Below are 27,535 nucleotides of genomic sequence, written 5' to 3' on the forward strand. Positions count from 1 at the left end.
TAACAAGGCAAGGGATTCAAAAGAAGAGGACAACATACTGTCAATATGAGGAAGGGGGAAGAGTGTAGTTAGTGTAGCATGATAATCTAAGAAAAAACCAAGAGGTCAAGGGATTAGAGGTCATGGTGAGAATGAAGAACAAGGTTTGGGGTTGCAGGGTAGAAGAAATGGAATTATAACAGAATGTGATCAGATAAGGGAATTTCAGAGCTAATAAACACGGAAGTAGAGTGTTTGTGGGTGATGGAATGATTAAGGGTATGATTATCTCTGTGTGGAACTAGTAGAGTAGAGGAGTAGGTCCTGGGAAATGAGCAAGTTGAAAAACTGGGAGCTTAGGATATTTGAGAGAACTCTGTTTCTGTCTGTCACACACACACACACACACACACACACACACACACTCTCTCTCTCTCTCTCTCTCACACAGGTATGTATGTGTTTATATAACATTGAAGTGTCCTTGTATGAGGGCAGGAACTGGGGAAGAGAGAGTAACTATAAACCAGGAACTGAGCTTGTTGAAGAAAGAAGAAAAAATTAGACTAATGTCTAAACGATTAGACATTAGTCACCAGAAACTTGATTGGGAGGGAAGAGGTGGGGGGAGGAAATAAGCATTTATACAGCACCTACTATGCCAGCCAACATGCTAAGTACTTGACAAATATTATCTCATTTGATCAATAGGCACTGAATGAACTTCAAAGGAGGATAGATTATGGAATGATAGTGGTAAAGGGAGAGCTTGGAGTGGCAATGGGGAGGAAGGACTTCCCAGCTCTCCTACCATGTCCAATGATTCTGGGAGGTATAAGTAAAAGTACAACCACTTCTGAAAAGAGTGGCCAGGGAAACCATGTTATTAGAGTGCAAGAAGGTACAGGGAGCAACAAAGGAAAAGATGAATGCTAGTTTGTTCCTTATGCAGCAAACAATCCAGAGAGCACAATGAAAGGGTTAGGTAGCTTTCAAGCAGGACATTGGTTGAGTTCAGTTGTTGGGGGTGGGAATCAGGGAGTAGGGAATGAGTGGCAGCCAGATTACGGCTATAATCATGCCTTTATATACAACTGATCTCTTTTTATGTTTTGAGAGACACTGGCTTTATAAATGTACATTATCAAAGGAATGAAAATCTGGTATTTTACCCCAAAGACTGTACATATTGTGAGACACAGGGAATATGTTGGTTGGTTTTGAGGAATTACTGTCCCCCTTTCTATACTTTATTACAAGAGATCACTCCTTTGGGTAATGGTGTATATGGAAATGAATAAGACATAAAAACAAACAACGTCAATAATAGTGAGACAGTCATTTCTTTACAGAGCCATGGTCACCCTATGACATTTTGAGCTGAAGCTTCAGGAAAGCTTCAAATCAATTTCTTTTACCTACCATACTCACAGCCAAGAGTAACTGATATGGTAGCTTCCCTTCATTTCTTTTCTATATAATTTCTACCCTAGGCACTGAAGGGCAAGTGTTATTTTAAAAGTCTCCCTGTTTACTACCAGCTTCCAAGAGATTCTTTACAATGGCATGAGGGCTGAATGAATCTTGCCAGTCACATTGCCCAGTGTTTTGGAAAAGATGGCCTCTAAGACTCTGTGAGCATTGAGGCCTTGCAACCATGTAGAACTGTGGGAGAAGTTGGAATATTAAAGTCATCTGCATTTTCCAAACACATATTTACACATACTTGTCAGGCCCCAAATAGTTGCCTTGGTGCCAAGACTGTAGGCAGTAAAGACCTTATGCAAGCAATTAGCCATTGCTTTCAATCAAGTTCTGACTAGATTCTTCAATCTGATTCCTAATCTTGACTCTTTTTGCCTTAACTTTTCATTCTCCCCCTTCCCTGGGACATACTAATAACAATAATAAAAATGTACATTTACAAAATTATAAAACATAACTGATTTAGAATATCTCCTAACAATGAACCATATAGTATTTATAAAACATAAAGCCTATCACTCTACAGTAGCTGTAGAAAGATCATTACTTCCTCATTCCCTCCCCCAAAAGAGTGTAAATGAGTATCCTCCTAAGAGCACATAAACAGATAAAAAAAATCTACAGAAATAGTTTTTATAACAAACAGACACGATCACTTCACTGAACAAGAAGAAAGACAGCCAATAGATACACAGCATTGGCCTGTCAAATATAACTGGAAGTGGTTTACCATATGTTAACCACAAAGGAAGGAGTCTAAGAAATAGCTAAGATCTAAGAATGTAATCAAAAGGCCCTTCATGGGTGACAAATACAATCAACAAGATGCCAACAAAGAAGTATCAAACAAATGGTTGAGTCAAGCAGATTTGTTTGCAGAACCAGAGGAGCCTTTGTACCATATAAGACATAGATCATTGACACCCAAAATTACAGAAAGGATATCCTTAAGAGCACCATACACCCATTTTTAAAGGCTCAATAAGCAATTGGTGATATGGGACAAGAGCTCAGTAAAGAGACTGGGAGGACAGATCTGGGAGTCATCCACATAGAGTTGATAATTAAAATGCATAGAAATAGATGAAGTCACCAAGTGAGAGCACAGTAAGAGATGTGGGCAGGGAACAGAATCTTGGAGTACACTCAGAGTTAGGGAGTGGGATATGGATGATAATCCAGCAAAGGAGACTGAGAAGAAATTCTTAAGACAGCTAGGAAGAGGAAACCTAGGAGACAGATAGGTGTGCTATGAAAGCCCAGAGAAGGGAGTTATCCAGGAAGAGAGGATGGTTGTGCAAATGAGACAGAGAGACAGACAGACTGTAAGATGTTGCTATTGGTAGTTCTGGAGGAACTAGTTTCAGTAGAATGATGAGGTAGGAAGCCATACTGAAAAGGATTGAGAAGTAAATAAGAAGAAGGAAGAGGAAAATTTGTTTGTTTGCCTCTTTCTTTCTTTCTTTCTTTCTTTCTTTCTTTCTTTCTTTCTTTCTTTCTTTCTTTCTTTCTTTCTTTCTTTCTTTGTTTTTGGCAAGGCAATTGGGGTTAAGTGACTTGCCCAGGATCACACACAGCTAGTAAATGTCAAATGTCTGTTATGAGAACCGATTTGAACTCAGGTCCTCCTGACTCCAGGGCCAGTGCTCTATCTACTGCACCACCTAGCTGCCCCCCATTGCTTGTTTTATTTTAATGATGGCTAGAAGAAAGGAAACACAAAGGGGAGCTAGGAGGCAGGGCGAAGGAACAGGGTAAGCATATGGTTTGGAAACAAGTAAGATCTGAGTCCTGGTATGATCAAGATAAAATGAAAACTTACCTATGCCCAGCATTCTAAGGGCAAAGTCAAAGGATCAGGTGGGATGTCAACAGACATTTGTCTCTTCTGCTTTTTCTTAGGTAAAGTTTGGCACCACTACAAATTTCTGTTCTCTAATCTCAACTAAGCCTTCTTTGCTACAATGTAATCTTTTTACTCTTCCCTAATTGACCACTCCTTGTCTTAATCTTCCTATATCATCCCCTCTGCCCACTCTCAGCAAAGGATCTTGTGAAAATAGAGACGATTTGCTCTGTTTCTTCTTCTGTTCCATTCTATATCTAAGAACCCTTCATCATCATTCATTCCCCATCTGGAAGGAAGGAAGGAAAGAAATACACATTTAAAAGTGCCTACTATGTGCCAAGCCCTGTACTAAGTGCTTTACAGATTAGATCTCATCTGTTGATCTTCACAACAACCCCATGAGGTAAGTGCTATTATGATCATCATTTTAGAGTTGAGGAAACTGAGGCAAACAGAAGTTAAGTAACTATTCCAGTATCACAAAGCTAGTGAAACTTGTTTAATACACTAGTCTGAGGCTAGATTTGAACAGGTGTTCCTGACTCCAGGCCCAGCACTCTATTAGCTGCTTCTCCATGGCTTCTCCTTGCATTAGGAGATTGTCTTTCTTTTCCCCAAGGCTGAATCCCCTCTACTCAGGTTTTTAATCCAAATCTCTCCCATCTTCTCTTCCAACAACTTGGCCCCACAATCATTTCTAATCTTCCTTCTCTCCTTATTGACTGCCCCTTTCCCTGCTGCCTATAAATATTCCCAAGTCTCCATTTTTCAGAAATCTTCACCTGCTTTGGAGCTCCACTCCTCTTCACAGCCAAACTCTTAGAACATTCCTTGATTCTACTTCTCAATCCTTTGCCTTCTGGGTTCTTACATCAACCCTGTCAGTTAAGTGCTATTATTATTCCCATTATATAGATGAGGAAATTGATTCAAATAGAAGTTACACCAATAGCCCAGAGTCACACTGCTAGTAAGTGTTTATGGTGGGATTTGAACTCAATTCATCTTGACTTCATTGATTGTGCCACCTAGCTGCCTCAGTACAACACAGTGACCTGGATTCATATGAATGTATAACACAAAATCACAAGATAGACCCTGATGAGTCACACTCTGTTCACTATTCAAACAAGTTAAGGTAGTGGCTCTAGTCTAAACTCAAAATCCTAAATTTATTTCAGTTCCACTCCTACCCTTGGCCCTCGTCCCAGACTCACACCTACTCCAGTCAGTCATCAATTTTTGAAAGACTATTGAGTTCAAAGCCCTGAACTAAGTCTTTGGACCTAACTCTGCCCTCTCAACTGTCTTAATTTTGAACTTTAAGGTGATGGAATGGAATTAAGCAGACACATTCACTGTCCCCTCCCCCTCTTTCGATTCCTGACAGAAATATAGTTTTAATGATTTTTATTCCTGCAACTTTCCAAACCAAAATATCATTTCCTGGAAACTATATATTGACTCTCTTGGTAGAAAGTAAGCTCTTTCAGGGCAAGGATTGCCTTTTTAAAAAATTTTATTGGCAGCTCTTAGTGCTTTTTTATTCCTTCATCTATTAAAAGAAAAAATTCTACCCTTAACTTCATTGAACTTTTTGAGATTCTATATACTAAAAAGATGAATTTTAATGTAGGTTAAGATAATTTGAAATTTATATTAAACAAAATATGGTAAAGTTTACTTCAATATATAGTCATCCCAATATTCTTCTCCTCATCACAAAACAATGAACATATAGGAAATGTCACTAAAGGAAGCTAGAAGGCACAATGTATAGAGCGCTGAACCATGAAGACCTGAGAGTTCAAATCCCACTTCAGACACTTACAAGCTATGTGACCGTGGGCAAATCATTTAACATCTCTCAGCCTCAGTTTCTTCATCTGTAAAGCAGGGATGATAATAACACTTACCTCCCAGGTTTATTCAAGGTCACACAGCTAGTCAGTTTCTTATTTACATGCAAGATCCATAAGGATAGGATGGGAACCATGTCATATGTAAATTCTGTATAACATACAATGCCTATCAAAGGAAGTGCTGAATAAATTTTTTAATTGAATTGGAGTTATATGATCAATAAGGGATATTTATCAATCAGGGTTTGAGTAGATTCATAGAATCTGAGAATTAAATGAACTTTAGGGATTATTTATTCTAAGTTTCTCAGTTTAGGAGTGCCAAGAAGTGGTACAGGATATTGCTGTTAACTTCTAGCCCACTACTTTCTTAAAAAGGAGATTAACTCCTGGATACTATATTCTAAATTCTTTCTATAGACTTCCTAGCAGAAAAGTCAAACATAAAGTGATGATATTGAGAAACTTCATTTAAAGACTAATCAGTTACTTTTAACTATTGAGGGCACCGTCATACTTTTTAGTCACCCAATTTTGCAACTTGGGAGTCATCTACAGAAATGTTTTTCCTAGGAATGAAAAGAATTACATGTATAAGATTTTCCCATATGCTTATAATATTTGGACACTACTTACTTACCTTGTTCAATTTGGCAGAGGAAAGTGAGAGCAATTTAAAGATATTGCTTTCATTTTGTCCTTTGTTAAAGTCCTAGTATGATAGTAGGTAGGTAGGATAGTAGGACTTTCCTCATTAGATATGGTGATGACCTGACTTTGTCATAGACTAAGCCAGAGACACATGAACTCTTACATGTCCACCCATATGGAAAGGCTTTTAGTGAAGGATCACTGACAAAATATTTAATGTCTTAGCATTACTAAATTCTGAGAACCCTTTCACCAAAAGGTTTTCTATCTGAAACTCCTGAAGTAACAAGTTATAGAGGAAGGAAGGAGGGAGGAAGAGAGAGGGAAGAAAAAGAAAGGATTGAGAAAAGGAGGAAAGGGGGGAGAAAGAGAGGAATGGAAAGAGAGGGAAAGAAGAACAGTGAAGGAGTTGGAGAAAGAGGGAAACTGAATCACCACTCAGGTATGATACGGAGATATTTCAATCTATTTCCACCAACAGCTATCCACAAGAACGACTGAAGTAAGAAGTATCAATTGTCAAATGAGTGAGTTAAGAAAGTTGATATTAAATTGGTGTTCATCTTTATTTTGCTAGCTTCTTGGCCTCTTTGCTTGGGGCTTCGTTAACACTAGATCCATAAAAGATTTGGTCTCTATGTCCTTCAGGTCTATAACTTTAGTGATCAGGGATAAGAACTTGGGAAAACAGCCCAAACTATCCAAATGGGACAGGAAATGGACACCAAAAAGTCAATTTAAAAATCTCTATCAAACAAGAGAACAAAAGAGCAGTCAGCTTCAACATATTCTCTGACTTTGAGACCCATACTTGGAAAAACAAGCTAGGATCAGAAAGTAACTTAATGAATATGCAAGACTTAGGCATGGAAGATTAATACAGAGAGAGGCAGTGCATACCCTAGCTGGCTATCAGGTACTCATTGTCTGGGTACCCCGTTTCTTATTCAATATGGGGAAGATATCATCCAAGTAATCTTTTTGCAGAACTCTTGAGATGCTCAATTAGTTCTTCTTGTTCCATCAAATTTCACATCCTAATGTTACAGAACAAGAACATCTCCTCTATCTTTTAAAAAAATGTTAATAACTCACATTTAAATAGAGCAGTCTATGGTTTGTAAAGTCTTTTCCTTATTGCAGACAGATGGTGGGTGTTTGTAGTCTGAAGCATGCTACCAATGATGACTTGTAGATTAGACATGGCATGAAAAATGATATCATCAAGGACATATATGACAAGAGAAAGGAGGCAGGCTGGCCACCTATCCAGATAAGTGACAGCCAAACCTAATAGGGCACACAAAATGTTTAGGGGCACAACAGGAAGGCAGCCATGGAGAATAACAGGTACTACAATCACAGAGACTGAGAACGTATGGAAGGGCTTTGGTTTACACAGAAGAAGATGATGATAATTACAGCATCCAGAATTCATTTAGCAGAATAAGGTTTGCAAACTGCTTTACATGCTATTTCATTTGGTCCTCACAACACTGTAAGGTAGATGCTACTATCATCTTCATTTTGAAGACGAGGAAACTGAGATTGAGAGAGGGTAACTTTTCCAAAGTCATACAGCTAGCAAGTATCCAAGGCAGCTGAATTCAGGTCTTTCTGATTCCAAAGTCAGCATTGTAATCATCTTTCTAATCTTAAATCAATTGTTCTTTCCAGTACCGCAGGTTTCCTCTTTTTTTTCCACAAGCACTGTCTTTTGGTGTTTTCACTTCAGGAAGGTATGCTCTTACACTAGATGTCTCCATATCCTCTTCTCTCACTCACTATATTAGATACCTCTACTTTTCCCTCTCATCTAAATTCCCTGGAATTTGGCTTCCAACCTCATCATCCAACTGAAACTGCCCTCTTTAAAGTTACCAATGATTAATCCTTAAAGCTTGTTCTCAATCATCATTTTTCTTATTCTTAATCTCTCGTAGCATTTGCAACTGTTGATCACTATTCTTGGATACTCTCTCCTCCAATTTTTATGACACTATTGTTTCTTGGATTTCCTCCTCTCTGTCTGACCACTTGTCCTCCACCTGCTTTGTTGGGTCACACCTACAATCTGCATGTTAAGCCCACTTATCTTGCTGTCCCTCAAAGTTTTGTCCTGTGTCCCTTTCTCTTCTCCTTTTATATTGGTGATTTCATCAGCTTCCATAGGTTCAACAATCAGTAAAATGCAAATGACTCTCAGGTCTATGTATTCAGCCCCAGCTTCTTTTCTATAGCCCTGCATCTACAACTGCCTTTTAGTCATCTCAAACTGGATATCTTGTAATCATATCAAACACAAGCTGTCCAAAACAGAACTCATCATCTTCCTCTCCCAAACACTCACCTCTTCCAAACTTCTCTATTATTGTTGAGAGGACCACCATCTTTCCAGTCACCTAGCATTATATCTTTAGTTTCATCTTTGACTGACTCATCCTATATATTGAATTTATTGCCAAATCGTGTCCTTTCTAAACTCTTGTCCCCTTCTCTCCAGTCACACAGACATCAGCCTAGTACAGCACTCTCATTACCTCTCACCTAGGCTATTGCAATGACCTTCTCAAGTCTTTTCCCCAATCCAAACTATCCTCCCCTCAGCTGCCAAAGTGATATTTTCCTAAAGCATATTACCCTCCTAATCAATAAGCTCCAGTGCTTTGCTATGATCTCTAGGATCAAATACAAAATCCTCGGTTTGGCTTATAAAGCCCTTCGTAATTTGGCTCCCTCCTACCTTTTCAATCTTCTTACACTTCACTGTCCTCTACAAACTCTTCAATCCAGCTACACTGGCTTACTTGTGGCTCTTCGAACAGAATACCCCATGTCCTGTCTATGACTTTGGATTATATATACTGCAAAGCCTAATCCACTCACTTCCACCTCTTATTTTCTTTGGTTTTCTTTAATACCCAGATCAAATTCCAAAAGTGACCATTCCCAGTTCCCTCCAATACTAATGCCTTTTTCTGAGATTACCTTACATTTACAACATATAATAAGAATATATCTTATACGTACGAAGTTAATTTCATTTTTGTCTCCCCACTTGAATGAGGGCAGAGGCTCTTTTCCCCCTTTCCTGGTATGGCAAATAATAATTGATTGATTGACTGTTTGACCCCTGATTTTAAGTGTCAACAATTTAGCTAGGTAGGTCTTATTCATCACATCAGGATGAACCCTCTAAAACAAAGGACAGGTTTCATAAAGTACTTTACCTCTGAAAAAAATCATCACAGCTGAAGACATTCAATTGAAAAGGGACCTCCACAAGTGAGAAAACATTTTAGAGTTATCAGAATGACTTTTAAACTTTCTGGTAAAGGAGCAGAAGGGTCTTCTGAGAAATTGTTGCCATTACACGAAATGCTTTGGTCAAAAATACACTCCATTTCTACAGCACTTGCTTAAAACTAATAATGGTAATACCTGTTAACTCTTCTAGGGCATTTCTCCGGCTTGATATCTAATTCATAATGATAGATGTCAATTTTTGGAATGTCCATTTCAAAGAAATTAGCCTGTAGCTTGATTGTTCTCCCAGAAGTCCCAAAGTCTGGTCTAGGTGGAGGCTTAAAGGTGTATGTTGCCTGCATTGGTGAGGGTGGTGTTGGAGGAGCCGTGAGTGCTGAAAAACAGAAAAACAGAAAAACAAAAACAATTACCTAGTGAAGTTTAAAACAGATTATTATTTTTTAAAACTATAATTAGATTAGCAATATAGAATTCATCTAAATCAAATATTTTATGGAAGAAGGAAAAATAACTTCCTTGATTTCATAAAATCCTACCCTCTCAAGTGTTGAAAGGGTCATTTACTATCTAGTCCAATTCTTATTTGATCAAGGAATCCTCAAGTTTGACATCTAAAAATGTCTTAAGAAAAGGGAAGCAGCTTGGCCAGTGACAATTTACTGATTACCATAAATACATTTCCATGAGGAATTTCCATTCCTCATTTTATTAGAATTTCATATGGGAGAGAAAAGAAGGGGAGGGAGAGACAGACAGACAGATAGACAGAGAATATAGCATTTTCCATAGGACCACTAAAGGTAGGGAGATAAATATATTAGAAGTGTAAAACGTAAAAAATCCAGCTTTCCTGTCAAATATATTCTTACCCTCTAGATATGCCTGCACTCTACTGGTCCCTCTTAGAACACCCAAAGCACCACATGGCTACATGACAGGGACAGACACATCAGATCTCATTACCATTACCATCCTTATTACATACAGATTAATGTGGATGGCCCTATAAACATGAATCTTAATGTATCAATGATTCATAAAAGATCTGCCTTCAAAGTAGATTCTGGTTATCTAGTTAAGTTCTTTTCTTCTATACTCTTATATTACCTTTACAGAAATAGATGAGAGTTTGGCAAACTCTTTTCCATTTTTATATACTAAATTGATATGCTTTCGTAGAATAAAAGGGATATTATCTAATCTGACTTTGGCTCTGACATTTACTCTTTGTGCCTCATGTTAAGTCATTTTATATCTCTGGGACTTTATTTCCTCATCTATAAAATCAGAGGATTGGATAAGGTGACCTCCAATAACTGTATCAGTCCTAAATATCTTATGAGATTTAGGACTACCTTAAGGATGAATCACTGAATCACAGGATTTAGATCTTAAGGTACAAAAACTATCTCAGACATTTACTAAACTAAGTGAAGTTGGGCAGGTTATTTAATTTCTCTCAGCCTAAGTTTCTTCATAGGAAATGACAATAGCTGCTGTACAACTCACAGGACGGTGTATAAATCAAACAATATAACATACATAAGATGCTTTGAAAAGCTTTCAAGTATTGCCCAAATGTCAGTTATTTTCATGATGATCAAGACCACCTAGGGCCATCCTCTTTCTCTCACTGTACATATGTGGAAACTAAGGGCCATGGGAAGGGAAATGATCTGCCTAAGATCACAAAAAAATGAAATCTCAGAGTTGGGATTCAACCTCAGGTCATTTGACTCCACATGTGGTCACCTGTTACCCCATGTCATTTTTGACAAGTTATCATTATCTAGCCTCTGTGCCAACAGCACTGGCGACATTGAACTCCTCAGTACACAAAACAGCACATTCCACCATTAATAATGCTCAGATTAGTGGGAAGCTAATGTTTCCTTTTACTAAGTTAAAGTTTTCCTTCTTGTAATATATCTCATTCAGTCCTCTACTGCAGTAGTCTCCCATATAGGGGCTGAGACTTGACTCCTTAAGGTTTGAGTGATCAATCAACAAGAGGGTGAGAAGATAAACTACAATCACAGGGAGCCATGGCCTATCTTCAACAAGACTATAACATTTCTTCAAACATTCTCCAATTCTGACCTCACACCACTGACCTAAAGGGGTGTTCAGGATTTGGCCCCTCAAAGCAGTTAGAATGTTCTCCAAACCACAAGGATGCTATATGCAAAATTCCTCATACCACCTCCAGTGTCTCTACACACTACTCCCCAACATCTCATGGCTACAGGAGGCACCTTTCAATGGCAGAGAATAATCCCCCCCTGCCCCCCTTACATTTTTTGATTCTTGTTGGTATATCTTAACCAGCACAGGATTAACAGCCATGGATAGGTTATTGTAAGCCCTAAGCCTCCTCTCCAAAACATTGTTTCTGTTGAGAAATTCTTCCACTCACACAGGTTTTGCAACCCTGGTGTTATTCACAACTCTTCATTTTCCCTCACCTCATAGAGCTACTTAGTTGCCAAATCCATAACATCACTTCCATCCTTTCCCTTTCCCTTCTTGCCACTAACATGGCCACCAACCACATTCCAGTCCATATTACCTGTCCCCTGGGCTATTACAATGGCCTCTTAACTGGTCTCCTCGTTTCAGGTCTTTTCCCACCAAAAGCTATTCTCCATACAATTGCCAAAATAATTTTCTTAAAAGGTAGCTCTTACTCGATAAACTTCAGGGGTCTCTAGTGATTCTAAAACAAGGAGGTTTAATATTTTTGCACGTGAATCTTGGACACCTCTGGTAGTCTGGTGATGTCTAGGGACCACCTCTCAGTGAAATAATGTTGTTAAATGCATAAAATCAAATACATAGGAATGCAAAGGAATTCTTTTTAATGAAGTTAGGATCAAATATTTCACATTACTCTCATCCTGTTTAAATGTCTATTTTGTATAAGCTTTACAATGCAATTATTAGTAATACATTCACACAATGTACAATTAAGTATCTAAATATCAAGGATGAATACTCAGTCATTTTTTACTGACTAGGATGCATAATCAAAATAGTTTAGAGATTACTGCTCTAGAGCTATACAAATGCAATCTTTCATATGACAATCATTTAAATATTTGAAGAAAGTGATTAAGCTCTCCCTCTATTCTCTTCTCTAGGATAAATATCTATAACTTTCTAATATAATACGGTTCCTATAATTTTCTAATACAACAGGGCTTCATGTTTTAATTTACTGCTTTAGTAGCCACAGTCATTGATTAATCATATACCAAATATTTTATTTTTTTTCTATTCATTTTGATTTTTTTAAAAAAGGATCAACATTAGAGCAAGACAATTTTCAGTAAATTTCACTTACTCAGACAAGATCATGGAAAGGTCTATCTGAACTGATGGAAAGATAGCGCTTTGAAATATTTTTAAAGAATTAAACTATTCAGTTCACGCTCATATAGTAACTAAAACAAGAAGTAACAGAAGTATTGTCATGTAGAGAGCCTACTGACTTTGCATCAGTGCATAGGCAGGATATATTTTAAATTACCAGCACATTTTTATAGTATAAACAATATAGTACACTCTTTAAAAACTCTTTGTTTTAACATGTAGGTTCAATACATGCCCATGATATTATACTATTAGTTTGCACAGTGAAGCTTTCCTATATAGAAAGTACACATATAAACGAATTTATTTTTAATAAACACAAATTAGTGGAACTCAAATGGACTGTATTTCACTGTATTCTAAAAAATAAAGAACAAGAAAATAAATTAAATAACTCAAGTTACCAAGTAAAACCTACCTAAATATATCCGTTTCAAAATAAGACATTTTTTTTAAAAGGTCAATTTCATACATTTGCATCTTTAATTTTATTTACAGGAAATAAAAGTTATGTACTAAAAATAATGCATGCTGTTCTCACGGTATTTCTGACCCAGCCAAATGCAGGACATCCGGAAACTACAGTGACTATACAGACTCTGTAAATGTCTTAATGAAGTTCCTATCCCTCTAACAGTCACTGTTTAGTATGATGAAAAATAAAATTTCGCTTCAAAATGATGTTTCCAAAAGAAAGATACAAAACTAGGTAAAATCTGTCCCTCTCATTTTAGAACTTCAGTATGGAAAAATTCAGTCTTACTGATGGTCAGTCTAGAACACTGCAATGGATTAGTTAAGTACTTAGAATGATGATACTGACACCAAGAGATTCATTCATTCATTCATTTATGTCTTATAGTACCTTACACGCACCTATGTAGCTAATGTTGTCAGCCAATTCCATCTGAAAACATAACAAAGAGTAAGGTTTTTAGCTCTGCTTCTGCCAATAACTAGTTATATGACGATGGTGACATGCATAGCAGCTACACTGGGCCTGGAACATCTGAAAAGGTGTATGTTCTGATTATTTATACATTAAAAACATGTAAGTAATGTCACTTAAGTTTTCTGGTACTCAGTTTCCATATCTGTAGAAAAAGGAGGTTGGTATCTCTAACATTTCTTCCAAGTCTAAAACGCCTGGCTCTACAGTTCTTCTCTAGTCCTATTTATTGAAGACAAGGGGGAAAAAATGAAAAGTTTAAAAATGCCATTCTAAAATGGTAGGAGCAATAAGAATCATCTGAAGAGGCTTTCCTACTGTCTTTTGGAGGACTGTAGAGACTTACAGACCTGCCTTTAGAACAGAAAGTCTTAACCTGGGGACTGGGAACATTTTTAAAATTAATTTAATTTATCAACAATCACTTCCATAAGCTTTTGAGTTTTATATTTTTCTCCCCCTTCCTCCCCAAGATGGCATGCAATCTGATATAGGCTATATATATACACTCCTATTAAACATATTTTGTGAACATTTTTTAAAAGAAATATTTTGATAACCATATTTCAATATGATTGACTTCCTACATAATCCTATGTATTTAATTTTATGCATTTACGAACATTCTGAGAAGTGAGCCATAGTTTCACCAGAATGTCAAAAGGCTACAGAACACACAAAAAGTTTAAGAATCTCTGCTTTAAATGATGCTTTATTTTCTAAGGATCTTATGTTTATCCCTAAATTGAACAAAAAGGAACTACATGGCACACATCTGAGAGAAAGGCACACATTTAATGTGGCAGAAAAATTAAACTGAGCAAACAACTTGACCCAAATATTCTATAACATTTGCCAAGTGGGGGTGGTGGAAGCTTACCTGCTATTAATCTCTAGACCCAAAAGGAAGTCACCCTCATATTTCCAATACATTCAGGGTTCTTTCACCTAGTATTTTAATTTTTCACCTTGTTCTTTCAGTTTAATGTAAAGATGGGCCCTATACATGTTATTAAAAGACATTAGGAACATGAAATCACCATAGATATCAAACCTGGAAGATGGGAACTTTCTACGTACTACCGTGGGAATACAAAACTCAAATTGGTCCCTGGAGCCAATGAAGAGTTCTATTTTTACAACTCGCAGGGAAAGTCCCCAGAGTAAAGCTCAAAACAAGCAGGAAGACTGAAAAACAAAATACTAAACTGAATGACAGTACAGGAATGAACGGAAATCACTCAAGATGCAAATAGCAGTGAAGTATCATGTAAAAAGATCTAGCAGATATTTCACAGGATAATAACAGGAAGGCTTGGTACGCAAAAATGGAGGTAGGCCTGGGATAGTGTGACTAGCAACATGCTAGACATGGAGTGAGAAGACATGGGTTCAGATCCCCAGATCTGCAACAAGCTGTACCCTTAGCTAAGTCACTTCATGTCTTTGGATCTCGGTTTTCTCAACTGTAAAAGCTGGTCTAGCCCAGAGGTTCCTAACCTGGAGTCCAAAGATTTTCAAGGAGAGATTTCAAGAGCTCTGTGAAATTAGACAAGAAAAAAAAATTACATCCTTATTTCAAAATTATTGGTTTCCTTGGTAATCCTATGTATTTTGCTTTGTGCAATATTCTGATAAAAGTCTCTAGGTTTCAGATTCCCAAAGTGGTCTATGACACAAAAAAGAATAAGAACTACTGGCATGGATGGTTTCTCAGCTAGTTCTCAGCTATAACTCTATAAGCATATAAGAATATTAGATAAAGGTCAACATGAAATATGTTTCAAAGATAAAAAATTAAAGGTCTAAACAGGACAAGAGGGAAGAAAATGGGCATACATAATAAGAGAAATGAATGTAAGAAGAGCCATTAAAAGAAACCATTCACAACATGTCATTCCCATTCAACAAAAAGACTACAGAAACAAGTACACATATCTTAGCCTATCTTTTATTATAGTATAATATGGCCTCCCTTTGTCTCTCTAATCTCATCTTCCATTACTCCCCAGAGACTATCTCCATTTTAGACAGGTCAGTCTCTTAATACCTAACTTCTATGTCTTTGTACATGCTGCTCTCTCTCTCTATGCAGGATACCTTCCTACCTCTTCTCCACCTAAACAAATCCTAATCAGCCTTCATAACCAAATTTAATTTACATTGTTATGTGAGGTAATTCAGTTAGTAACACCTGACAGTCTTAACAAAACATTTCACATGGGGCAGGTAGATGGCATGGTGGATGGAGCACCAGCCCTGAAGTCAAAAGGACCTGAGTTCAAATCCCTCCTCAGATCAAACACTTGACATTTACTAGCTGTGTGACCCTGGGCAAGTCACTTAACCCCAATTGCCTAAAAGCAAAAAAAAAAAAAGGCATTTCACAGATCAACTCTCACAGCTGGAAGGAACCTCAGTAACTTTCTAGTTCTACTAATACCTGAACAAAAATCTCCCTATACAACATATTGAACCAGTAGTTACCCAACCACAGATATTTTACAACGAGGAAACCACTGCCTCCAGAGGCAGTCCATTCTACCTATAGTTAGCCCTGAGCATTAGGGAATTGCTCCTAAAGCCTAAATTTGCATCTTTACAGCTTCTATACACTGCTCCTACTTCTGCCCAATGGGAGAACAATGAACCTTCTTCCATGTGGCAATTATTCAAGTTTGTCATAGGTTGTGCAATTATAACCCCATATTACAGACAATGAAAGACTAAAAATCAAGTAGTAATCACAAGTAAAATTAAGTCATTATATTTTATAAATCAAATAGTTACAATTACACAGCTTAAAAAGTATGAAAGCTAGCACTTACACCCATACAGGCTCTAAGAATATGTGCTTCCTACTAAAGTATGCTATCTCAATCACTGCCTGCAACATTTCTCTCTCTGTCTCCCTCTCCCTCTCTCTCTCTGTCTCTCTCTTCCTTACCACAAAAGCTAACTTAGAACAGGGGTGATAAGACATGCTCAAATAACTGTAAGTTGGAATAGGGTAAAGTACATAAAAAGGACAAAGTTTTATGAGAACTTGAGAGAAAGGTCACTTTTAAGATTTACAGAGGATATGGACTTGGGCCTTGAGAGGATTTCTGAAGGTAGATATGGAGAGGTGAATGGAGTTGGGAAGAAAGAAGAGAATAAAGGACTGGAACAAAAAGGAAAAAAAAACATGGAATGATTTTGGGAAACGTGGCAATTTGACTGCTATGATGAAAAGGGGGTAGTGACATCAGGATTATGGACTGCCTTGAATGTCATCTTAAGTAGATGGGAATTGACTCAGTAGAAAAGTAGCCACTGAAAGTTTTTGAGCTGGGGATTAATACAGATCAAAGGAGCACAGAACAAGAGCTGGCTGGAGGAGACCTCAGATATCATCTAACCCAAACCCTTTATTTTATAGATAAGTAAACAGGGCGTGGGGAATTTAAGTGACTTAAAATCATCCAGGTAGTAAGCATCAGAGGCAAGATCTGAACCCAGGACCTGATTCTCGAGTCTCATTTTCATCTACACCTATGCTGTCCCAGTAGCATCTCAAATTTCACATGTCTAGCACTAAGATATTTCTTGTTTTAGCTTTCCTTTTCTCTTAATGGTAGCACTTCCCCCAATTACCCATGCTTGAAAACTCACACATCACTGTAGACTACTGTCCTCTTTTCTGTGCAACCCCGAGTCCTGACTTCAGAATCTCAATAAATGTTTCTTTAATTGGAAAAACATACATACCCAAAAACATGTATGGAGAGAATATGTATATTCTATATGTGATGCACTGTGGGGGAAACAAGGATAAAAGGGAAGACATTAAAATAAATATAACTGATTCAACAAGAATTGTAAGAACTGATCAGAGTGTTTTAGCACTTGACATGATCATAGATTTGTATTAGGAAAGCAAAGGTGTAGACTCTTCCCTCTCATATAGAGAGGGAGAATAATGTAGGCAACGATAGCCCCAGGAAGAGTTAATTAATGAAAATTACAAAGGGCTTGAGCCAGGGTTGAGCAATCCTAATGGAAAGAAGGGAGCTTGCTGTCAGATCTCACAACCTCTCTCTTCCTTAGGGACAAATCCTCGCCTTTTGAGGTTAAGCATGACTTTTTAGACCTGATCATTACTCAAAGAAAAGTGTGATAGATAATCTAAATAAAAGGATTCTAGATTTTTTAAAATGGAGATATGACTATAAAGTAATGAGCCTGATTTGCAAATGTGGCTCAAACTGACTCAGAAGGCAATTATTTTTAGAGGATTTGCAAAAATGTTTTTAAACAATGGCAGGACCACTAGAACAGCTTCATACTTTGTTAATTCTTTTCTTTTTCTTGCGAGGCAATTGGGGTTAAGTGACTTGCTCAATCACACAGCTAGTAAGTATTATATCTGAGGCTGAATTTGAACTCAGGTCCTCCTGACTCCTGGGCCGGTTCTCTATCCATCCACTGTACCACCTAGCTGCCCCATACTTTGTTAATTCTTAAAGCCAGTTAGGTGGCTCAGTGGATAGAGTGGCAGGCCTGGAGTCAGGAAGACTCATCTTCCTGAGTTCAAATCTAGCCCCAGACACTTACTAGCTGGGTGATCCTGGGAAAGTCACTTAACCCCGTTTGCCTCAGTTTCCTCATCTGTCAAATGAGCTGGAGAAGGAAATGGCAAACCATTCCACTATCTTTGCCAAGAAAATCCCAAATGGGGTCACAATGAATCGGCCACAACTGAAATGACTGAACATCAAATACAATATATAACTGGAAAAACAACCCAACAACTCAAAAGGAGACTATTTGCAAAATTTCAATTCGAATATATAAATACTTGTATATTTGATGTGGGGGGAAAGCACTTATTACTTTATGTTCATAAATGGTAGAATAAAAGAGGGAAAGGTAAGGCCTAAGAAATTCATAAGTCACATCGTATAACTAGTCAGTCAAATGAAGAGGCTTTTCAGGGTTTTTTCTTTTTTTATTCATTTATTTTAAACTTAAATACACAACAAGAAAAGAAAAAGAAACATTATAAACTTAAATACTACAACTTGAATAAAAAATAAGAAAAGAAAAAAAAGTATTGCCATGTGCACAGCAGAACATAAGAGAGGATTCAAAATACACAGCAATAAATTTCTATTTCAAGAAAGCCTATATAATAAATACAGGACTTCTGACATATGAAAAGGAGAGATTTATCATTGCAATCATGAGTCTTCTAAAAAATAACCACTAGTTGATCCTCATCAAACCCATCTGACAAAGGTTGAAGTTACCAATACTTCTAAAGAAAAGGAAAAAGAAAGGGTTGCATGCCTTTCCTGGCCACACTCTCCTAACTCATTAGTTTTCAACATTCAGTCCAATAAAAATAACTAAATTAGTAGAGCTAGAAGCTATTTACTAGGTCCTCCATTCAGATAAGAAGAGACAGGAGGAAACAAAGGGACAGAATCTCACTTAGAACAACAGAGTAATGGGAAATAGAAAAAGCAGTACTCAAAAGTTTTTTCCATAACATACCACAATATGGGCCTGCAAATCAATAGGATTCCAGACTACCACCCCTGCCACAAATTATCTCCTCTATCTATTTGAAACAACACTAAAAGCCTGAGTCTTTACAAATAGGGTCTAAATAAGCTAGTAATTTGAACTTATTCAAGAAAAACCACTCTATAGTTCTTACTCCATTAAAAAAAATTCATAAAAACAATATTCACAGCACTCTTTGTGGCAGCTAAGAAATAAACCAAGGAAGCATCCATCAGTTGAGAAATGGTTGAAAAAGCCTTGGTGGGCGAATGAAATGTAACGTTATCGTGCAGCAAGAAATGAGGAATTCAAAATAGTACAGGAGATTTGTATAAATGGGTGCAAAGTGAAATCTACAGAATCAAGAAAACATACACAATGTAAATTTTTTAAAAATCTGAGTAACTGAAAAACCAATGAAGCCAGGTCCTGGAGAAAAAATAATGGAACATTATCTATGCTCCCTCACAATTCAATGAGATATGTGTAAATTTACTCACGTAAAAGTCAACATATTGCCAAAACATAAACTGTCTGTACCCTTTTATCTGGCAATCCCAAGGAAGATAATACAGAAAACCTCAGTTCACCTTGATAGAATGTAATGTCCTATAAATTCTGAAATATTCATAGCACCTAATTTTTTTTGCAGTAGCAAAATAAACAAAACAAAGCAAGAAAAAAGCCTGGAAATAACGTTCTTTATGTGTTGTCTTCTTCCATTAGAATATAAGCTCCTACAAGGCAAGGAATCTTTCTGCTTGTATTTACATTCCCAATGCTTTGCACAATGCCTGGTAAGCATCTGATAAATGCTTGTGTTAATCTGACTAATGGAATATTTCTATGTTATAAGACATGAAGTAATTCAGAGAAATACATATAAGGGGAAAAAGCAGTACAAGCTATTTGTAAGTATGTTGCAAACACTATCAAACAATGGGGTTTTCTTAAGTGTTTTTCTTTGTTACTAGGGAGGGTTCCACTATGTGTTCTTCATTCTCTTTCCAGGCTACCTACAATCACTCCCCCGTCTCCCTTAAAAAAACAACAAAACAAAACAAACAAACAAACAAACAAAAAACCTTTACTTGATACCCACTATTTTTCTGGCCAAACTTATGGAGAAAAGCATCTAAACAGCAGCTTCACCTTTCTCATTCTTTTAAAAGACTTCTGAACTCTGGCTTCCAATCTTTTCAACTAACCTGCACTCTCCAAAATTGCCAGTAATTTCTAAATTACCAAGTCTATGGGTCTTTTCTCAATCCTTATTCTTCTTGAGCTCTTTGTAACATTTAGCACAGTGCTCACCATTTTGTGACACTGTTGTTTACTCATTCTCCCTCTATCCATCTGATTGTTCCTCAGCCTCCTTTTGCTTCATCCATGTTACCTCAAGTAATTGTAGTTTTCCCCAAGGTGGTCCTAGGCCCCCATTTCTTTTCACTCTCTATTTTCTCACTTGGTGATCTTGCCAGCTCTCATGTGTTCAATCACCATCTCTACGCAGATAATTCCCAGATCTGTATGTCCAGCTGCATGGTCTCTCTCATGAAGTACAGTCCCACACCACCAAATGCTTTTTTCACATCTTGAACAGCATGTCCTGTAGCTACCTCAAACTTTCCAAAACAGAACTCAGTTTCTTCCCCCCCACCTCCCAAACTCCCTTATTACTTGTCAAGAGCACCACCATCCTCCTAAGTCACCCATCCCCTCCTGCCAGGTCTATTGCAACAGTCGTTTAAGTGGTCTCTCAAATCTCTCCTTTTAGCAATATACCCTCCACTAAGCTGCCAAAGTTCATTTTTCCAAGGCATAGGTCTGACCATGTTCCCTCTGCCCCTACTGCCTCTCTCCTGCTCATTAAACTATAGTTTCTCCCTGTTACCACTACAATTAAACATAAATTCCTTTACCATTTAAAGCTCTTCATAACCTAAGTCCTTTTTACCTTTCCAGTCTACTCCCCTCCTTGCCTGATGCATCTACACTGTCCAACTCGCTGTTTTTCAAATAAAGCAATCCATCTCCCATATCAGCACCTTTGTGCTTTGTCTGTCCCCTCCATGCCTGTAAAGCTCAATTCTACTTTTCAGTTTCCCTGGCTTCTTTTAAAAGAGTCAGCTCAAATCCCATGTTCTGCAGGTGGACTTTTCAGGTCCTTCCAGCTTCTAGTGCCTTCCCCTCTGAAATTATTCCCATTCTCATTCAATTATTTTCTCTCCTTCCCACCCCTCAAAAACACATCACACCATAAATAAACCCACCCACACCCACATCTAATTATTTATGTGTTGTCTCTTCCATTACAAGGTGAACTCCTAGAAGGAAGTAGAGTTTTAAGGGTCATAGGCAGGGTTCATAATTTGATCCTCTGAATGTGCTTCTAGATGAATACTAATCCTTCATGGGGATCCTGGAACTGACCCCCCTTAAGGACAATATGGCCCAGCAAGCATCCCTTCACTAGAGATCTCAGAAATTCCAGAGCAGAATATGTCCCTGAGGACCAAATAACCAAAGTAGTTCTGCTCTAGAGTTTTAGGGTAAAGAAATGAGATTCCTAAAGGCTCAGTTTGTCAGAACAGAAGAGAGCAGGAGTCCTAAGATGGAAAAGAAAATTGGGTTGTTGGGTCAGCAGAGCCAGCAGAAACTCCAGGAAGGTAGCAGAATGATTATATCTGTACCAGGGCTCTAAAAATGCCAGGAAGACTGGAATGCAAGCTGGGAATCAATGAAAATACCTGGAGGAAATCTGAAGAGACAGTTGTCAGAGAAAAGTCAAGGTAAGATCAAGATCAACTGACATACCCAGGAACCTGGAGACAGGCCAGGATGATCTATTAAAGTATAGCTGCGCAGTCATGCTTTACTGAGAGACAAGCTGCTCACCTTTATGTACCCACCCGTGTGCTCTGTTCAGATTCTCAAAAGTGTTCATGGTCCTACAGTGCTCTGACACAGTAGGGAATAACAATAGCATAAACAGCCAGCCCTGTGATGTTTTGTGCTTCATGAGGGAACAGTGAGTCAGATCTCAAAAAATTAAAAAAAAAAATTTAGAAACTGATATTTCAATAAAGAGGCAGTGAGGCATGGTGAATACAGAAGAGGAATCAAAGGCAGTAAGACCTGGGTTCAGGTTCTTCCATCTCTGACACATGCTGGCTGTGTCCCATGGCAAGCCACTTAATTTCTCAGTGCTTAAGGCAATTCTCTAAAATTATGCTCACCTACAGAAGCACATAGGTAGGAGTTTCCTTAGGCAACTAAAATCATGGGTCCAGTCAAAAGCCAGCACACGCAAGAGCATGTGGCACATGCGCACGCGCGCGCGCACACACACACACACACACACACACACACACACACGACACATTTTAGATTTACCAGGAGGCACAAGGAAGAAAATATATGCACATGCCTAAATGTGTGCATATTCAGTACAAGTCCCTGGATAAGAAGAGGAAGTAACAGTTAGGGGCTATGTGTGCCTCAGTATATGTCTGACAAGGCTACTTGTCCAACTTGACACAAGACTACTTCTTCAAATTACTGTTCTGGGTGGCTTCCATCTCAATGTGGATTCTAGCTCTGAGGAAGTAGTTCAGCATTTACTGGTTGTCATGACAACCAAGGGCCTGTTTCCTGATTTCTGGCTCATCATATAAGCAGGCTTACAATGGACCTGGTTTCTGAGTCTGGAATCAGAAATGGGACACTCATAATAACACTCTGTACAAACGTAGTGTACTCCTTTCTCTGAAAGCGTGGAATGCAAAGATATGATTGGTGCCAATGTCAAACCAATACAACTCATTTAGGCCTATGTCGCTCTGGTTCTCAAACACTATCAGCTCAGCACCAATATAGGCAGCACCTACAAATATGGAAATGGCCTCCTCCTGGGCTTTTATTTTAGACCATACACATTTAAAGACAATATATTAACTCTACAAATTACATTCATAATATATCAACTCCCATTGAGATGACAGAATTGTAGTAATGGATGGAAGTGACCATCCAAGGCAAACCTATAGTGGGGGAAAAAATTCCTTTCTACCACAAAACTGACCAGCAATGACTGCTCAAAGAGCTCAAGTGAAGCAGAGAGGACTATTTCCTGAGATAGACTATTCCTCTCTGGGAGAGGGATTAACTTTTTCCTCTATGGAATTCATAATTTACAAGGTGTGCTCTTCACAACTACCCTTAAGGTAGGTGGGGGCAAGGAGGATAATCTCCACAGTTACCAAAGAGGAAATCAAGGCTCAGAGAAGGGGAGTGGCTTTCTCATAATAACCCAGCTAATCTGCCAATATCAGGACTGAAACCCAGGTCTGGTGCTCCTTCTACTATCCCAAGCCACTGTTTTACTTAATTGCCTTATTAAAATACACAAAAGTTTTAATCTCTAGACCAGGTTTTTTAAAAAGTTAAACCATATTAAAAAAAAAGAAAGAAAAAGAGTTAAACCACATCAAATGTCATTTCACAAAAATATGTAACAGCCCTTAGGCCAATAGGTATTGAAGCAAGAAACTTTTAAATCTGTATGCAATATATTCATTCTCTTTTCTATTTTTCTTCCACTACTCTCCTCCCCTTCTAAAGAGGCCTGCTAGTGCTACAACGCATATATCTATCTCCCTCCCCCATTTTATTGGTTGATTGATTGATTGATTGTATATTCCCACATCAAGAAGCAAATGTTACAAATCAATTATTCTACAAGACACCGATTTAAGGACCATGGTAGAAACCAAGAAGGGTAAGGAATGAAGGCAACAAACATTTATTAAGCACCTATTATGTTCTAGGCACTGTGCTAAGCACTTTACAAATAATTTCAACTGATCCCTACAATAACCCTGAGAGGAGACAGGTGAAACTGGATTTGAACGCATGTTTTCCTGACTTCAGGTCAGACAATACCCACTGTGCTACCTAGCTGTTACTCACATTTATATTTAGTCATGAAGACTACAACTTTGCTGAAGTCTTCCTTTGATACCTCACCAGAGGATGGAGGTAGAGGGTGATCCCGGGTTTCTGAAGCTATGCCACCAGAGCCCAAGGGTGTCTGAAGGGTATATGGGAGTAGGAGTGGCCTAGTCAATTTAATTTACTTTGGACTACACAAGCTAACAACATCCTCATGAACACCTCATTTGGAACTTTTTGTGGTATTAGGAAGTACTCTTTTCCTAGGTACTGCCTGATGACTGAGTCATGACAATTGAGGAGATGACTTACGGAGTTGTGGCATTTTGGATGACTAAGTAATGGTTAAGCTTCACCCTTGGACTTGACTGTCTTTTAAAAACTAATAGGAAGAGATGACAAAGATGAGAGAATCAGAGCTGAGAGAGCTCACCACAGACAAAGACCAAAGACAGTGACTACAAAAAGAGAGTAAATTTAGGTTTCTGAGGAGGGTGACCTGTGTGCTACCATCCCTCTACCAAAGGCAGTAGCAGAGCCGAGGTAAGAGAACAATTCCTGGGGAACAAAGGCGTGGGGGAGAAGAGAAGCAAATATATGCCCCAGGAGGTACAGAACAACAGAGGGCTGAAACACAATATGAAGGAGCAAATATGCGTGCCTGTACTACTAAAATCTCCATTTTATAGATGAGGAAGCTAAGGTTCCTGAGGTTAAGTGACTTAAACACAACTAGTCAGTGTTAAAAGTCAGCACTGGAACCCAGATGTTTTCACTAAGTCGCATAGTTTTGAATGTATCTTCAATTTTTTTGATGTTAATTTTATAATAACAATTTTTCTTAAAAAGTAAATCCTGTCCATCATTCAAAGTCCTACTTAGACATTGCCTTTTCCATGAAGCCTTCTCTTAATCTTCAAATAAAAAGCAATCTCTTCTTCCTATGAATCCAGTGCACTTTTCACCCCCTTAACATCTAGCAATGTAATACATACTTGTGTGCATGTCCATATAGCTATTAATAAGTTTCTTGAGGACAAAGACCATATCTTGTACATTTTTGCATCCTCCTATAGCAGTCTTACAGAGCAGGATCTCAACCCATGTTGGTTGAATTTAATTACGATAAATGTTATTGAGAAGACAGAGCTAGTTCACTGTGACCTGAGGAGAAGTTAGGACATAGTCTGAAGGAAAAGCTTAGGACCTGCCCTGCAGGCAAAATGAGAGAGTTGATATCAAACCCCGTATATCTAAAAATATAAGGAAAGGGTTCAGAGAAAGCAAGGAACTAAGAAACCAACAGCCAGATAGCTCAGGGAATAAATCAATCAGGCAACAACCATATACTTGTAGAGAATTTGGGTGGTATGAAGAAAATAGGGCAGCAGCATAAGAAAGTAATAAAAGTAATGGGAGTAGTAGTGACCGAGGAGACTGGTATGGATGGTATCCTGAGCCAAGGGTGGAGGTAACACCTGGTAGAGTCAGATATAAAGCTTCTCCAGAATAGTTTTTACAGTTTAAGATAAAGTGTCCCAGTGTATTACAAACTTAATTTGTATTCTTTAAAAACCAAAAATACAGTGTGAGGGGGAGGTGGCAAAGAGGAAAGGAAGAAAAAAGACAGAAAATCTATGCTCTTCATGCCATATTCACTTTTCAAAAAGACAGGTACTCCCAAGAAGCACAAAGCAAAAGAGTTTAGAAATATCAACATTAACATACCTGTGGCTCAGAATTAGAATCACTAAATACCTCAGCAAAATAGGCTATTTTCAATGAAATACCTCTACTTATGAAGCAAAGCTCTCTAATAACATATTCTTTGCTAGAAGGTTGCACATTTAAAATGGAATCATGTCCAGTAGATACCACAAACCCAAACAAGTCCAAGAGCTCATTATCCTTACCTTTTCCCTGACTTTTCTATTTCTGCTGAAAGCATATCTATCCTTCTAGTTACAGATTCACACTCTCTACTAAGAGTGATCCTCTCTACTCTTCCCACTTACCTATGTATATCCAATCACTTCCAAAGTTTTGATTTTACTTCCACAATATTTCTACATCCATCCCCTTCTCTCCACTCAATCCACAGACAGACACCCAAGTTTGGGTCCTCATCACCTCTTATTTAGACCATTTCAAGGAGCCTCCAATAGCTTAAATGCTATTGATTGATTGAAGAGTTGAATTGGACTTCATGACTTCAAGCTCTCCCATTTTCAATCCATCCTTCACACAGCTGTCAATTTAACATTTCAAAAGCATTAACTGGACTGACCGTGTCTTTCCCATGCTCAAGAAGCTTCAGGGTCTATTTTGCCCCTAATATAAAATATAGATTTCTTTGTCATTGAAAGACCTTCACAGACTGGCTCTAGTGAACCCAGGTTCACTCTACACTTCTGGTAAGTTGGCCTACTGTTCCTAGTACAAGGCAATCCTCTGAATACCTCTTGTCTCTACGTGTTTCACCCATGCTTCTAATGCATTCCTTCCTTCCCTCAAAAAAGTATGGAAAATTAAGACTACATTTTACACAGTGCCTAAAATACTGACTACTTTGCTCATATAATTTTAATTGAGTTTTTAAAATTATATTTGGAAATTATTAAAGGGAAGAGAAAGTGATTTAAAAGGATTATTGAAAATAGTAGAGTTGATAAATTTTATATTTCTACCTCTATTGACATTTATCTGCCTCACAGAAGTCATGAGTCCACTCAATTTGACTGAACTCATTCATTCAATATTTATTGAGCACCTATATTGTACAAAACCATGCATAAAGATGAATAACTGCTAACCTCTAAGAAACTTACACTACAACACCATGTGTGTTCAGCTATTTCACACAGATCACAAATAATTTCAGAGCTGAAAAGGACTTCAGAAATCAGTTTCCCCAATGGAGAAACAGTGGCCTATTCAACTAATACATGTAAATTCTTCTAACTCCTCAAGCCTCCCATTATACCACAAGCCCCACTCTATATAACATATAATCACAGCAAGCTGTTTAGTAAAATAATTAACAGGAATATTCTCAGTATGTATCTAAAAGAACACTTACAGGAACATCTGCCTTTGTCAGCTGGAAATACCATTAAGAGAATTCAACAGTGTCTATAGAACAACCTGTAGATGGTAAAAACTACCAAGTTAACTGAAGGAAAAATAAACTAAAAACTGAAATCACAGATAACTGAATTTTTAGACTGGCTACTCTCCAATGATTTCCAAATAAAAGCTCCTAATACAAATTTTCATCATTAGGCTGAATGATGTAATGGAATTCAAATAGTAATAACTTCTCAGGAAGTCCTCAGAACTGCTAAGTTGCCTCCCAAATTTGAATTTAAAGGGTTTTCTTTTTTTTTAATATTCAGAAAGGGTAGATATGACACAGGCTGGAAGGACAGAAAACATATAGAAAGATGAGAGTCAAATTCTTTTAATTACTCTCAGTTTTGATCTATATTCAATTTTAAGCTTACATATACCTACTACTTTTATACTTTTGCTTTTCAAAGAACTATAAAAGAAAAATTAGTACAGGGTCACAAGGCTTTATTCCAATAACTAATAAGCTGTGTGACCCTTGAATAAGTG

At 37.7% G+C, this 27,535-nt stretch overlaps 1 protein-coding gene across 1 annotated transcript in view; it reads right to left on the bottom strand.

Moving 5' to 3' along the window:
• Positions 1-27,535, bottom strand: part of AGO2 (argonaute RISC catalytic component 2) — a 157,126-nt gene that overhangs the window by 80,971 nt on the left and 48,620 nt on the right. Inside the window, 1 exon segment of the mRNA XM_020967055.2 lies at positions 9,268-9,466. Within this exon segment, the coding sequence (XP_020822714.1) occupies positions 9,268-9,466 (199 nt within the window).

This window comes from Phascolarctos cinereus, unplaced genomic scaffold, assembly GCF_003287225.1.
Source record: "Phascolarctos cinereus isolate Bilbo 61053 unplaced genomic scaffold, phaCin_HiC Scaffold_4;HRSCAF=312, whole genome shotgun sequence".
In the NCBI taxonomy this organism is placed as follows: domain Eukaryota; kingdom Metazoa; phylum Chordata; class Mammalia; order Diprotodontia; family Phascolarctidae; genus Phascolarctos; species Phascolarctos cinereus.